This window comes from Vicugna pacos, chromosome 8 (assembly GCF_048564905.1).
Source record: "Vicugna pacos chromosome 8, VicPac4, whole genome shotgun sequence".
NCBI lineage: Eukaryota > Metazoa > Chordata > Mammalia > Artiodactyla > Camelidae > Vicugna > Vicugna pacos.
The window spans coordinates 59,563,578-59,578,284 of NC_132994.1; the positions used below are offsets into that span (position 1 = coordinate 59,563,578).

The 14,707-nt window shown below is 40.3% G+C and overlaps 1 protein-coding gene across 3 annotated transcripts in view; it reads left to right on the forward strand.

Annotated features, from left to right (window-relative positions):
- Nucleotides 1-9,168, forward strand: part of AIG1 (androgen induced 1) — a 222,965-nt gene extending 213,797 nt beyond the window's left edge. For all 3 annotated transcript variants that reach the window (XM_072965963.1, XM_006197762.3, XM_072965960.1), the window contains 2 exons: nt 2,666-2,829; nt 8,495-9,168. In XM_072965963.1, the coding sequence (XP_072822064.1) occupies nt 2,666-2,829; nt 8,495-8,532 (202 nt within the window). In that variant the 3' untranslated portion in view covers nt 8,533-9,168. The remainder of the gene's footprint in view (nt 1-2,665; nt 2,830-8,494) is intronic.
- Nucleotides 9,169-14,707: the final 5,539 nt, after the last annotated feature.

The window sequence follows — 14,707 nt, forward strand, 5'->3', positions numbered from 1 at the left end:
GACGTGCAGTGGGCAACTGAGATCAGGAGAGGCCAGGGCTGGAGACAGGAATTTAGGAGCCCTGTACAGATAGATGGGATGTGGTTATGGTCATTATACTTATTCAGTATATTAGGATGAGTCCAGCCAGACCAAAAGTACATTGCAAACGACGTCTGAGGAGTAGCGGCCTGGCATTGGAGACATTACCAAAAGCTGCAAATGAAAATTTTGTTCCACCAGAAGCAAGGAGAATACCAGGAACAAGTATGAAAAATATAGCTAGCATTCATAATATGAATTGCTCCAAATTTACCTAATTGGGGAAACAAGTTTTCAGTGAGTCAGATTATAACTTTATATGTTAATTTGCAAAAATCAATTATAGCCCTATGGTATTACATTTTGGGGGATCTTGTGTATCGTCTTGATAGAAATTAATAAGCCACTTGATAGGCACACAACACCTCCTTACACTAGTTAAGAGACAATTAGGAAAATAAAACTGCCTCTAATTCATGGACAAACAAAATATGATGCATGAGAACCCCATAGGGTAGTTCAAACAATTTAATTTCTGCTGATCCTCACAAATGCTTCTGCTTTTAAAAAACATATATGTTGACTAGCTTGGCTTCCTCTTTTGCTAAAAATCTTTTAGTCTGGACAGTTATTCAGGCTGACCTGGGTGGGTCTAATGAGCATCTCTTCCCTCTAAGGCAGTGATTCTCAACCTTTCTTTCATTACTGATTCCTCCCATCAAGGAAGCTTACTAGTTTTTTTTTTTTTTTTCCCAAATCCACCCCATAAAATTTTTTATTGTGGTAAAATACACATAACACAATATTATCATTTTAACCGTTTGTAACTGTATAATTCAGTGTCATTGAATACATTCAAGATATATTATATAACCATCACCACTATCTATGCTCAAAATATTTTCAATTTCCCCAACTTAAATTCTGTACCTGATATATAATCATTCCCTATTCCCCATGCCTCCCAGCCCCTGGTAACCTCTATTATACTTTCTGTCTCTCTGAATTTGCCTTTACTAGTATCTCATACAAATGGAATCATGTGATATTTGTCCTTCCGTGTCTGGCTTATTTCACTTAGCATTATGTTTTCAAGGTTCATCCATGTTGTAGCATATGTCAAAATTTCATTCCCCTTGTGACTGAATAATATTTCATTGAATGTGTATGCAACATTCTGATCATTCATTCATCTGCTGATGGAGGTTTGGGATATTTCTACCATTTGGCCACCATTTGGAGTCACAATGCTATGAACAAACATCTGTGTCCCTGCTTTCCATGCTTTTAGATATATACATAGGAATAGGCCTAAGACCTTTTAATACCACAGATAAACTGTGTATCTGTTCAAGTTCTGTGTATATATGTGTCTCTACTTTATACGTAAAAAGAGGAAGACTTCTTCGCCACCCTCCCTGAACCAACTTTTACTTCCTCGAGAGGGGAGTGATCCCACCGTCATCAAGACTGCAAATTCCAACATAAAGGCAGGTCTCTTGCCTCAGACAAGGTCTACGTGTAGGTAATATACACCTAGATAAACTGCTCAAAGAGGGGTGAAGCCGTGGATGAGAAAGAAAATGACCCCAAAACATGTAAGTGTTTAAAGTAGTTCTTATTTCCCCATGCAACAGTTATTTGTCATTTACTTAGTCTTCAAAATTGACAACAGTTGATAAAGTAATGAACCCAAGAATGTTTTGGAAACTAGCTCTCAGTAGTTGTATCAGGACCAAACCAATGAAACAAATATTCTAACTAAACTTTGGAAAACAGTGGAGATGAATGATGTATTCCCACTGAGTCTGAACTACTTCCAGAACACAAATAGAATAATTACAAGCAAAGGTTATGTAAAACGGGGTGGGGGGGGGGGGGGATAAGGAAACAAAAAGTGATCCAAAGATCAGGTTGTGGGAAGCCGGGTGTCAGCGAGGTTACTGGATGGTTCTGTTAGCATGGGGAGACAGAGTGGTACCTAGTTGGAAGGCAGTATGGCAAGGTTCCTGGAACATTCTCACCTGGGTTTTCTGATAGTGTGGTTGCCTAATGCTGAATTGTGTCACTACGTAAAGAAGAGATTAAGAAGACTGCACAACAGTATTAGAAAAACAAGAGTTTCAAATACTCAACCAGACCCGTCAAGTGTCAGGAGAGATAAGGAGACAATGAGGACCTGCCAGACTGGAGGAGACTAAAGAGCCATGACCGCTAAATACAAGACGGGATCCTGGACCAGATAAAGGACAGACAGTAAAGGGAAGATGGGGGGATTCCGAATCAAATCTGCAGTTCAGTTAGTAGCACTGTACCATGTTAACTGCTTTGTTTTAGCAATTGTACCACGATTGTACAAGATGTTAACATGCAGGGAAGCTGAGTATAGGGCACACTGGGACTCTTGATACCATATTTGCAACTCTCCTGTGAGTCTAAAGTTATTTTAGAATAAAAAGTAAAAGAAAACAAACAAACAACAACTACAACAAAGTATCTGGTAGCTCCTGAGTATCAGAGACAAACTGTTACTGGCATTGCTGAAGAATGCTTGGAGTAGGGGTTCTGTATTTGCAATTATCAGCAGCTTTGAAATCTGACATGGGAGTAACTCTTCTTTGTCTTCTTTCCAATTCCATTGTAGGGTGTGTTGGGTGCATCATGTAACTGGGATGTGGGTGTACCCTTTCCTGGAACACATTGGCCCAGGAGCCAGAATCATCTTCTTTGGGTCTACAACCATCTTAATGAACTTTTTGTACCTGCTAGGAGAAGTTCTGAACAGCTATATCTGGGACACACAGAGAAGTAAGTATTGTTTGGGGGAGCATAAAACAAGAGAACTGCTGTCTACAAGAGTGTGTGCAGGGACTGAAGGAAAATTCCACTGGAGCACAGGCTCCCTTATGAAGAGTTTCACTTTTATAACTACAATATTAATTTAAGGGCTGTTGGCGGTTACCTGAGAGGTTTATTACTCACTTTGTCATATTAGCTAGTAAAACATCCAAATCTAAGAGAAAAGAATCGTGTCTGTAAAATTTTATAGGGAGCAATGTTGTTAACAAGAAAAACAATTTAGAAAGTTTCACTTTAATTAACAAAATACTGCCTTCACTAAAGGGACCCCTGATTAAATAGATAAATTATTAAATGTAACCATTCTCATTAGAAATCACCCACTTTTTGCGTCATCCTTTGTGTGGGTGCTGCCCAAGAGGTCTTGCCCCCATTCTGCTAGAACTCCAAGCAGCACAGAATGCCTCTGGCAACTGTGACTCAGCAATGACTGTCATATTCAAGAGCTGAAGGTGGCAAAGAGGTACAGGCAGTAAAGGGTAGTACTTCATTGCTGCAAAAACTCTCTTAACCTATGAGTTGATTTCTCTTTTGCTTCTATTTACGGCGGAGCCTCCATCTTGGCAAGGCACGTAATCTTACCCAGGCTGTGCAAAACCTGTCCAAAGTGTATGTAAGATAACATAAAAATGGGAAGGTGGAAAAAGCAACAGCCCGGATACGTAGCGATTTGAGTCCTGCCTGAAAACATCCAAAGGCAAGATGGTGTGAGGATTTTAGAGAGCTCTTGGCATCTCCTCCAACACAATCACAACACTGTGGACGTCACCAGTAAACGGTCTCTGTTCCACAAACACTGAGCACCCTACTCTGGGCCAGAAACTGCCAGGAAGTTGATCTAATTAGACAAATAAAACAGTCATCGCAGGTTACTGAATTGGACTTTTTCTGTGTGTGTATATCTTCTAAGATCGTATGCGTCGAGGTGCTAGCCAATGTTAAATGGCCCAGAGGAAGCTGAGAGTTTCCTTTCTCAGCAGCTGGCTTGATTTTAAATAGTGGTCTATTAAAAAAAGTGTTAAATATTTTCATTCAGTGTGGGGGACCAGAAATTAACCTTTTAACACTTTTCCTCTCTGTTCATGGGGAATCATAATCTTCCTCTATTCATTAACTTATAAAAGCATGTAGTTAAATTACAAAAATATTTTGAGAACAAAATGTGGACTTTTCTTAGTTTCGTGGGAGGAAGGCCATATTTAAATATATGCGAATGTGTCCAATACATGCCCTTCAGGGAGTACTTGTGACTGCCTGTTCTCCCTCAGTTAGCTCGATTTCGACTTTCATTTGGCCATTGTTTTGCTACTTCTAAGAGAAGATGACCTGAAAACCAGGAGAGAAAAAAATCCAATCAACATCAATTGCATCCTGCTTTTTAGCAGCTTTGAGATAGAAGTTGAAAATGAATAGTGAAGCTAAGTTTTTTTTTAATGACCTGTCCAATGAATCCATGCCATTCTCTCAAGTAACATGGGTTAAGGTTGACTAACATTTTGTAGCTCATTTCAGATGTAGAGATTAACCTTATGGACATGGTACCACCATCTAGTTAATTCTACCCAGAGGCAGATATTTTGTATCAAGGCGGCATCTTTTTTGTTTGCGAGAGGCATTGCAAACTGATGGCCTCCTTCAAATTTTACCCGCCAAGAAAGTTTTATTAGGCCTACACAGGATTTTTTGGTTTTGAACCAACATTTTAAAATTGAGAGATTTCACATAAAGGCCAGATTTCTCATATAATCAAGTATTTTAAGATCTGGCAACACCAAGCCCACTGTTCTCTTCTGGCAACAACGGATTAGGAGTATCAGCTGCCCCCTTTTAGGTGGTACTTTAATTCTCCCTAGTTCTCAGCTGTCCACTTTGTCCCTCATGGCAGCTGCCTGGTTCTGTAGGTAGTTGCGTTTGAAACTCTTGATTAAAAGCAGGGTGTGTGTGTGTGCATGTGTGTGTGTGTTAGAATGAACTGAATACAATCAAGTGCAGTGTTAAAATCCTGACTACGTTTACTGCATCCCCAACAAACTCCCCAAGGAGCAGGAGTACCACCCTTGAGCCCCCTCCTTGTGTCCACCATGGCTTTCTAATGGCTCAGCTTCCTCCACTTGGTCATGTTGGCTTCAACATCAAGATAAAAATCACACTATTAAAATCAAAAATTAAATTAGAAATCATCTAAGCCAATCTTTTTTTTTTTAAACTAAGAGCCAAGTGAGGCCCAGAAATCTTAAGTGACCCAACAAAGTAGATGGCTGCAGAGCCCACACTTTCTGACTGATGTTCAGTCCAGTGTTATTTCCAGTGACCCATCAGAATGTCACCATCGGAAACCCAGACACACGAGAGCTCAGAAACTTCACTCAGAATCATGGATCCACTTTTGTTAAGTAACAAAATCAACTGCCCTGATAAGAACCATGAACAAAATTCCTTAAAGTAGGCTAAATTAACAAGGAAGCATTTGCTCTTCTTAAAAGAAAGTAACTCAAGGTGACTTTGTGGATGTCCTGTTGGTTTTCTAGGGCAGGTACCACAGAGAACCACAAACTAGGCAGCTTAAATGATAGAAATGTAATGTCCCACAGTTCCAGAGGCCCGAAGTCCAAAATCAAGGTATTGGCAGGATTGGTTCCTTCTGAAGACTGTGAGGCAGGGATCTGCTCCAGGGCCTCTCCTTGGCTTGTATATGGCTGACTTCACATTCACATGGCCTTCTCCTCTATGTGTGAGGCTGTCTCCAAATGTCCCTTTTAATACAAAGATGTTGGCCATGTTCAGTTAGGGCCCACCCTGATGACTTCATTTTAATTTGGTAAAGACCGTATCTCCAAATACAATTGCATTCTGAGGTCCTAATGGTTAGGTTTGGGAGACACAGTTCAGCCCATGACATTCTGCCTTTTGCCCACCCCATCCCCCAGTTCATGTCTTTCATTCATACGAAATACATTCCCAACATCCCCCGAAGTATTTCAGCCATCAACCCTTAAGTCCAAAATCTCATCTTAACTATCATCTAAGTCAGGTATAGGTAAGACTCAGGGTACGATTCATCCTGAAGCAAAATTGCTCTCCAGTTGTGAACCTGTGAAACCAGACAGAAATGATCTACTTCCAAAACAATGGTGGAACAGGCATAGAATATATATCCCGTTTCCAAAAAGGAGAATCAGGGAAGAAGGGGGTCCCAGTTCTCAACCAAGTTTGAAAGCTAGCAGGGCAAATTCCATTTGAGTTTAAGGCTTGAGAATAATCCTCTTTGGCTAAATGCTGTATCCTCAGGCCTCACTGGGAGGGGGTGCAGCCCCGCCCTCTGGGTGCTGGGGGCAGCCCTCTGGAGCCAAGGAGGAGCCAGCCTCTGAACCACCTTCTGGGTCATTCTTCCTTCATTTCGTCCTGTCTCTGTCCCTTTCAGTCCAGCCTTGCAGGGCTTCTGCTGGTACAGAATTCTCCCGTGCAGTTCATGGGAGTCCAAATCATCAGACAGATCTTTCCCAGCTTCTGCTGAGATGGTTAATTGGATCTGTGAGTCACATGCCTTTAGCAAACGGTTGTCCAGACACACCCGTGGCCTTCTCTCACATTCTGAGGTCCTGGGTGTTAGGACTTCAACACATGAATTTGAGGGGGACAATTCAGCCTACAATAGCTAAAATATTCTGTGCTTAAGCTAAAAATGTATTCCAACTCCAGTGTGTCTGGTTAGGGTGATCAGTCATATTAAGGTCAAACTTTATACAACCAGAAATGAAAGTGTCCAAAAGTGAAAGCTTTGGGGTGAGGGTGGAGAGAGCAGGCAAAAGAGAGAAAGGAGAGGAGAGGGGAGCCAGGCCCAGGTGACAGAAACCTCCACCTTCCTCCCCCCGCCCCCAGTGCCCCACCCAGCTCATACCCCACCCAGGCCCAAGGGGGTCCAGCGCGGCCCCCTGGCTGAGCCCCTCTCCCAGCCTGGGGGAACCACATGTGACTGACCCTTCCTCCACGTTCCTGAAAGAACATCCTGCCTCAGCTTTGCGACAGGTTTCCTTCCGCTAGTTGTGTGGAAATTATACCTCTGGTTCTTCCAAATATTTACAGCTGTCTAATTTTTTCCCTGCACCTCAAAGCTGCCAAGCTCAAGTAGGTGGGAAGCCACTCTCCCTGTCTGGGTCAGAGAACGCCCCCTGTTCTGCACCCCCGCTTTTGAAGATTCCACTATGGCTGCCAACTCAACCCATCTGCAGGAGAACACTTAGGGCGAAAGAGACTTCAAAAAGAAAAGCAAGCGGTTATTAACTTCTCCACAGGAGAGGGAACACGGGACAGAGTTGGGACCCAAGTCATGTGTGCTGTTTGAACGGAATCTGTGTTGTGTTTTTCTGCCTTTGCCTTGGTTACCCAACAGCTAAGCCATCTCCTGCCTTCTCCCCCCCAACCCTGGTCCTCCTCCCTTCAGATGTCCTTACTCTCCAACTTGAAGTTTTCCTTAATATGATTTCTGAGAAGTACTTTGGAAAAAGTGTAGCTGATCTCTGCCAGTTCCTTAGTCATGAAAACCAAACGTAAAAGACTGTCTAAGGACACCTGTTCTGAGCATTTTACCCACATTCCTCTGCCACCACCCTGACCACACCAAACACATAATGCTGGGGGCGGGGAGCTGGGGGAAGGAGTCGGGGTGTCTCTTCTCTTGCAAGCCCATCAGAATTATATGCCATGTTTGGTTCTACTGCTTCCCCACTAATTTAGTGTTCTCTGTTTTCACTGTTTATTAGCTTATTCCGTAAAGATTAATTGAGCTCCTGCTATGAGACAGACACTGTGCTGGGTGCTGGGGATATAACCAGGAACAGAGTAGTTGAGGGCTCTGCCCTCTGAAAGCTTGCAACTTACAAGAGGATACAAACAAAACCTGCAATGCAATATTTGGGGTTCTTTTGTTCCAGCAGAAAGGCTCCGAGAACTTGGTGTTAGAAAAATGTTTCAGTAGAAACGAAAGAAAAAAGAAGTGGGGAGCGTCTGCCAGATTTAACTTTAATTTATAAGAATGACTTAAACATTTTCGTCTCCAGGAAAATGAAATACCACAGAGTATTCACTGCAGACAACGGGCAGAAAGGTCTTACCAGTCCGGTACCTGAGTCTCTCAGGAAGGAAAGCATAGCACTACTGGGCTTGGGTCGAATAGAGGGAGAACTTGAGTTTAAGTACACTGTGGGCATGGAAGTAAATAGCTCTTGTGGCTAATAAGCTCTTTATGAGCCTTAAAAACAAAACAAAGATTTGACTTTTGAAAATCCAGAGTCCTTGCCTTGGGAAGGGACAGGAGTAAAATAAAAATAAATGAGGCCTCTTTGAAACTCAGCCAACTCCACACCTCCTATTGCTGGAAGCTGGTTACAAAGCAGTCTGGTTGGGATTTCTGTGCAAACTAAATGAATCAAGAACTAACTTGCTTCCCTGGCCCCCAGAGGCCATGAGAGCTGGGTGTGTCTCAGAGACGTTCTGTCCTGATTTGGGGGGAGGGGTGGAGAGAGAGGTCACTGAGGAAGTTTATGGAGGTTTTAAAGCCGCATTGGTTCCTAGTTTAACCTGATGTGCAAATAAAGTACTTTGCCTGTATTTCTAGGTTTGGAAGAAGAGAAAGAGAAGCCTAAGTTGGAATGAGATCTAAACCAAAACAGAAGAGCAGGATGGAGCCGCCATTGAAGACTCGATACCCCCTGGGTATTGGTGCGAAGCCGAGTAAACTACCTCCACCTCCCTGCCCCTGGGGAGGGGGGGCACCTTTACAGAGAAATATATATAAGAATAGAATACAGATGTTTCCAAAATTTAACTTGCCCTTAATTGTGTTTTAAAGAATTCTTTCCAAATTCATTATTGATAATAGCATCTCTTTTTTTTTTGACTCTTCCAATTTTTAAAGCCAAAAATTAATCATTGGATTTTACTTTGTGCAATAATAATGCCATTTAATCAAGGAAAAATAAAATTCTATTGTGTTTCTTGTTGAGAAATATGTGAAAATCAAAGGGGCAGATATAAAGAAGGCATTCGTGTATTTATTTAGTCCTACAGGTGGCTGGAATAATGAACCAGAGCCACAGAATAAGTCTGGAGGAAACGAATGGATGTTCCCTATTGCAATAATGTCACAGTTTTTGCCTCAAACAGGCAATATCACTAATAATTACATTGATTTAGTCAAAACCCTAAGTGTATTTGGATCTTATGATTTAATCTTGTGAAACTTTTCTTAGATGCGAACTGTAACTTTAATAAAGACAAAGTAACCACTAACCTGATGTCTGCATGGTGCATCTCGAAACTCTAAAAACACTCATGTCTCCTTTCTTGTATTGTTTCTATTACTTGTTGAAAATGGGCTTCCTAAGCCTGATTCTAGTGATTTTTTTTTTATTTTAAAAATATTTATCTTTTTGAAAAATCCAAAAGAATAATTTTGTTGGGAAAAAAGCTAGCTTACAAAGTCTTTGACCATAATTATTTTAAAATAATATTAATACCAAATATGTAATAGAAAACACATAAAAATAAATCTTAGAGAAATATAAAGAAAGAGCTAATAAAAATAAAAGCAGAAATTAAAGAAGGCAGCCATAAAAAACAATGAATTGATCAATTGATTAATAAATACAGTATCTCATCTATATAAACAGCATTAAAATATGCAAACTACTGGTATGTTAACTGAAAGAAACACAAAATACTTGGCAATATAAGTACAAATGTGAACAAGTTTTTAAGTATAAAAATGTGTTTTATAGCTCTATGGCAACAAATCCTTAGACCAATGAAATGTGCAATTTTTAAGGAAAATAATTTCAATAATAAGAATTAGAAAGCTGTAATAGACTGATATTCATGGAAGACATTTTTTAAATATGTTCAATTAACTATCTGCATAAAAGGAGTTGAGTCCAGAGTATTTTATGAGCAAGGCCTTGAAAACTTTCAAGTAACAATTCATGTTTATTAAAGTTTTCCAAGATTACAAAATGATGAAACACTTCCCAAATTATTTTTCAAAGTTAATGTAACCCACAAAACAAAGCCAACGTGTCAAAAAAATTGTTTTTTCATGCTTTAACTAAAATATCAGCAACATAAACCCAATACGACAGAAATCATTTTTCAAGACTAAATAAGGTTTTATTCTAAAAATTCAAGGATGGTTTAATACTAGGATTTTTGTTTAAAAACATTGTCTCAATAGTACACGAAGAAAAAAAATCACAATTCTCTCCATGGTTGCTCTAAGGCATTTGAGAAATTTTAACATTTATTTCTGGTAATATCATTAGTAACATCAAAATATCTCATATCATGAGAATAGTCATCTCAAATACCACAGGCATTCCCCTTTAAGGTCAGAAATAAGATAAAGATGTTCGTGACAATGTTACTGTTACTCTTCTGAGATGCTGTGTATGTTAGACGTAGTATCAAATAAGTTATATCTTGACTTGGAATGAAAAAGTTTTATGTAACTAGAGAATTAATATTATTAACGGAAAATAAAATTAAATGTAAAAACTTTTACAAAAGGCAAGAAAGGAGCAAAACCACCATTTAAAAGGAAATTATTTCTCCAGATGACTCTCAGAATGAAGAAGCCTCAAGGAATGGAATATTCGTAAGGACTTTTTGGGACTACCCTCTGGGATCCTCTGACTAATACCCTGCTCCTCTAGCCAGTAATGCTTTCCTCCTTTGCCACCAAAATGACCCCTGAAGAAGCTGACACCTGTGGGGCTTTAGCTACAAAACTGATTCAACTTACACTACAGCACTTTGGATTTATACATCACTGCTAGGTTTGCAGTATGATTATGGATCAGATTTTGGGTTGGGTTTGGTGTTCCCATGGTGGGTCGTTTTGCTTTGGGAACCCCAGGACCAGAACTCTGGCCACACTTCCGGCAGAAGGCCCGGGGCTCTCTCCAGGGGTAGGGAATGCGCTAAGACACGCCCACCCAGCCCAGGTACTGCCAAGGCATCCTCTGGCCCTTCACAGAATCCACCCCGATGACACTAGCACTCATTCTGTAATCACCCAGTGGTGAGAAAAAAATTGCCAGCGGTTTCTCCCTCTGGCTTCGAACCTCAGGCTTAACACGGCCAGTTCTCAGAAGGATTTTCATGCCTTCCTCTCTTCTCTGTGCACCAGCGTAAAAACCAGTCCACCATCCACATTCTTGGCGGGGGCAGGGCAGGGGGTGGGGGTGCAGGTTGGGGTGGTGGGAGGGTGGAGGAGGGGAATCTGCTTCTAGCTCCGTTTCCGGGGCAAGGAAATTAATAATTAACTAACACAAATTAATAGGCAAATGTTTAACAAGAAACTGTACCAAAGACACAGAGCAACGAAAAGCTTATCAAATTATTTTTCAGACTTACTATCCCCTCAAAATAAAACCAAAAGAACACACAATGTTGATTATTGTTGGTAAAATACTAGCAACATAAATCTAATACTACAATAAAATTTTTTCATGACCAAATAATGTATATTTTTCTTCCTAGGGAAATTTTTAAAAAGACAAATAAAAATGGAAAGGTATACTAAATTCCAGAAGAGAAGGCCACATTCTTAGAGGTCATTTCTTCTTCCAAATAATGGATAAGTCTTATATAACTCCATTCTAAAATTGCCAGTTTTTTTTTTCATTTAACAGTAGATTAAACAAGTAAAAACAACTGAAAAATCTTCAAGAGGACACATAAGTAAAACATACTTGTGCTGTTAGAGCATGTTATAGAAATGCAATAATTAAAATAGTGCAGTTTGGCTCAATAACAGAGAAAGAACAACAAAATGGAAAGCAAACCCAGAAATAGGTCCTAGTATATATATATAAATTTCATAAAGAATAAAGACAGCATTTCAAATCAGCAAGGGTGTAATAAATGATTGGTGCTGCAACAAATGAATAACTATTTGGTAAAAAAAAAATCTAGATTCCTCCTTTAAAACACATGCAAAAAAAATGTACACACATACGGTTTCAGATAGATTAAATAATTAAATTTTTAAAAAGGTATAAAAAATGTAAGAAAACATAGATGAATATCTGATCTTATAATAGAGATATGGGAAAAGTATGTGTATAATATATATAATATGTATGTTGTATGTATAATAATATATAATGTATTTATGTGTAATATAAATATTAGGAAATTGAATATTACATGCCATAGACATGAGAAAATGGAGTATAATCTATATTAATAAGTTGAATCTAATAGCTGATACACTGGGGGTAATTGAGAGAATACCATCTAAGATGCATTCAAGATAATGATAATACTATTTCCTTAAATAAGAAACCTGGAGGAAAATTAGGCTGGGATGGGTTTGATGACAAACTTGACTTCAGATTTCTCTGTATGTAGGTCAGGGGCCAGTTTGGTGAAACTGTAGGGACAGAATCTCGATTCCGGGGAGTCAAGAAGTTATTGGCATTAGTGGATGGTAAAGTAGCGCTAACAATGACAGAATACCATTTCAAAAGCAGAAGGTAGATTTATAGAGCACAGGTTATGAAGGGAATAGGAATCAAATGTGGATTTTCTTGGTTCGTGACTATTCTAGGTTATCCTTAAGAAGATACCTCTCCCACTGTCACAGGAAAGGAGAAAAGGACAAAAGTCCTTGGAAGTGAGCTTGCAGGACAAAGGACAAAGTTCGTGGACTTCTTTTTGGTGGCTTTGATGGCTGTAATTTTCTCCTCAAAGAAATTGCCCGAAGACAGTGAGAAAACAGAGAATGGGGTTGAAGTTTATAATTACCTTGGTGATAACAAGGACCATTTGAAGATTTCCTCCCAGAGACTGCAACAGGCCAGGCATAGTAAAGAAGCTGATGCTTTAGCCTAAAAGAGTAGATGTCACAGAAGAACGAGCAGGTGAGAGCCAAGGGTACGGCAAGACTGGTTGGCAGGATGAGCCATGGGGTGTAGAAGGAACTGAGAGGAAGGAAAGGCAGAGGACCAACCTTGGGACCCAATAAAACGGTCCAGAAATTGGCAGTCTCAATAAAGTTGGAAGACAGACGTATCGAGGAAATGAGGGCAATAAACAGATAGAAAGTCATGGTTATAAATTAACTGCTGGAGTTGAACATTTTACAAGTGCATGAGATCATACTACTTTTGGCCTTTTTAGTTAATATGATGTGGTAGTAACATCCCCCAAAGATGTCCAAGTCCTCTAGTCACCAGAGCCTTTGAATATATTCCCTTTCATGGCAAAGGGACTTTGACATAGAATTAAGGTAAGGATTTTGAGATGGGGGTTACTGTGCATTATCCAGTGTACCCAGTGCAATTACAACGGTCCTTGTAAGAGGGAGGCAGGAGAGTCACAGTGGCAGAAAGACATGCGACCATGGGAGTAGACATTGGAGTGAAGCAAGAAAGGAGCCACAAGTCAAAGACTGTGGGATTGCAAAGAATGTAGCCGCTAGAGGCTTGAAAAGGCAAGGAAACAGACTGTCCCCCAGAGCTTCAATACTACCCTGTGGGTACCTTGACTTTAGGATTTCTGACTTCCAGGACTGTTTAGGTAATAAATTTGAGTTTTAAGCCACTAAGTTTGTGATAATTTTTTATAGCTACCATAAGAAACAAATACATATGCTATCATTAAGCATTTTTATGTATTTATGTGGGCTACTCTTGTACTACGCCAAACACACACACACACACACACGAGTAATAGCCACATGGTAATATCCGTAACTCATATTTGTCACTTTCTAATACTTGAGTGATGGACACTGTTGTCCTTCACCAGGCCAAACCAATTACCTGGTGCTGACATCCCGTCAAAGTCATTCAGACTCTGATTTATTGAAATGGAAGTGCTGAAGATCATTGAAGAAGTCCCCATGGAAACATTCAAAGACATTTGGATGCGTTGCCTTCTCATCAACTAAGCAATGAAAATTTTTGAGACAGATGACCCTTATCTCAAGTATAATTCAGAGGATTTTGGAGTAACAACAAATGCCTATGTTTGCTACAGGGAGATTTGCCAGGGAGTGAGGTAGCCATCTTACGTCCAAGCTTTACTGAAAATATACATTTTTTTAGAGCCTCGGTTAAATCAATCCATGCAGTAATCATCTCTCAAGGGAATTTTTCCAGTGTGTAAAATCAAACCCAATGCAAAAGCTTTTTAAATGCTATCTCTGATTTTTCAATACATGCACAAGCATGTTAAGAAGTTTGATAGAACAGTCTCAACATAGATACCTGCAAGAATGGAAATTCAGTCATTTTCAAGCAGCATTATATGTTCTGGGCCCTCAACCCTACATCCTGCCTAGGCCAGACACATTTTTTCCTTCATCCCATTCAGGTTTAGTAGTTAATCCTGTGCTTTCTGAACTGTCAAATTCCCTTTCCCCTTCTCTCTTCCTTGTGCCTGGGGAAGAGGGGGAAGGACCTCTGCTTACACAGCAGATGACATCAGAGCTGGCAAGTCCCTTCCCTGCCTCTCAGTCCAACACCGAGGGGCTGGAATCAAGTGTTGGCTCTGGCTTTGGAGTGGGGATGAAATCGTCAGATCTTTAGGGAGCTCCATGAGGGCCCACCCTTGGGCAGTTTTCCGGTCCTTTTCTCCCCCATTACCAAGGCAAAAAGCAATCCAGCCAAAAGTCTCTGCTTCCATCCATCCCCTACTACCTTCCAGGGCAGACACTCTTCAATCCTTGCCCAGCCAAGGGTGGGAACCCAGGGCGCACTGGGGTGCCCTCTCTTCCAACTCCATCAATAGCAGCACCAAACACTGTCAGCTCAGTGGCCCACAGCCC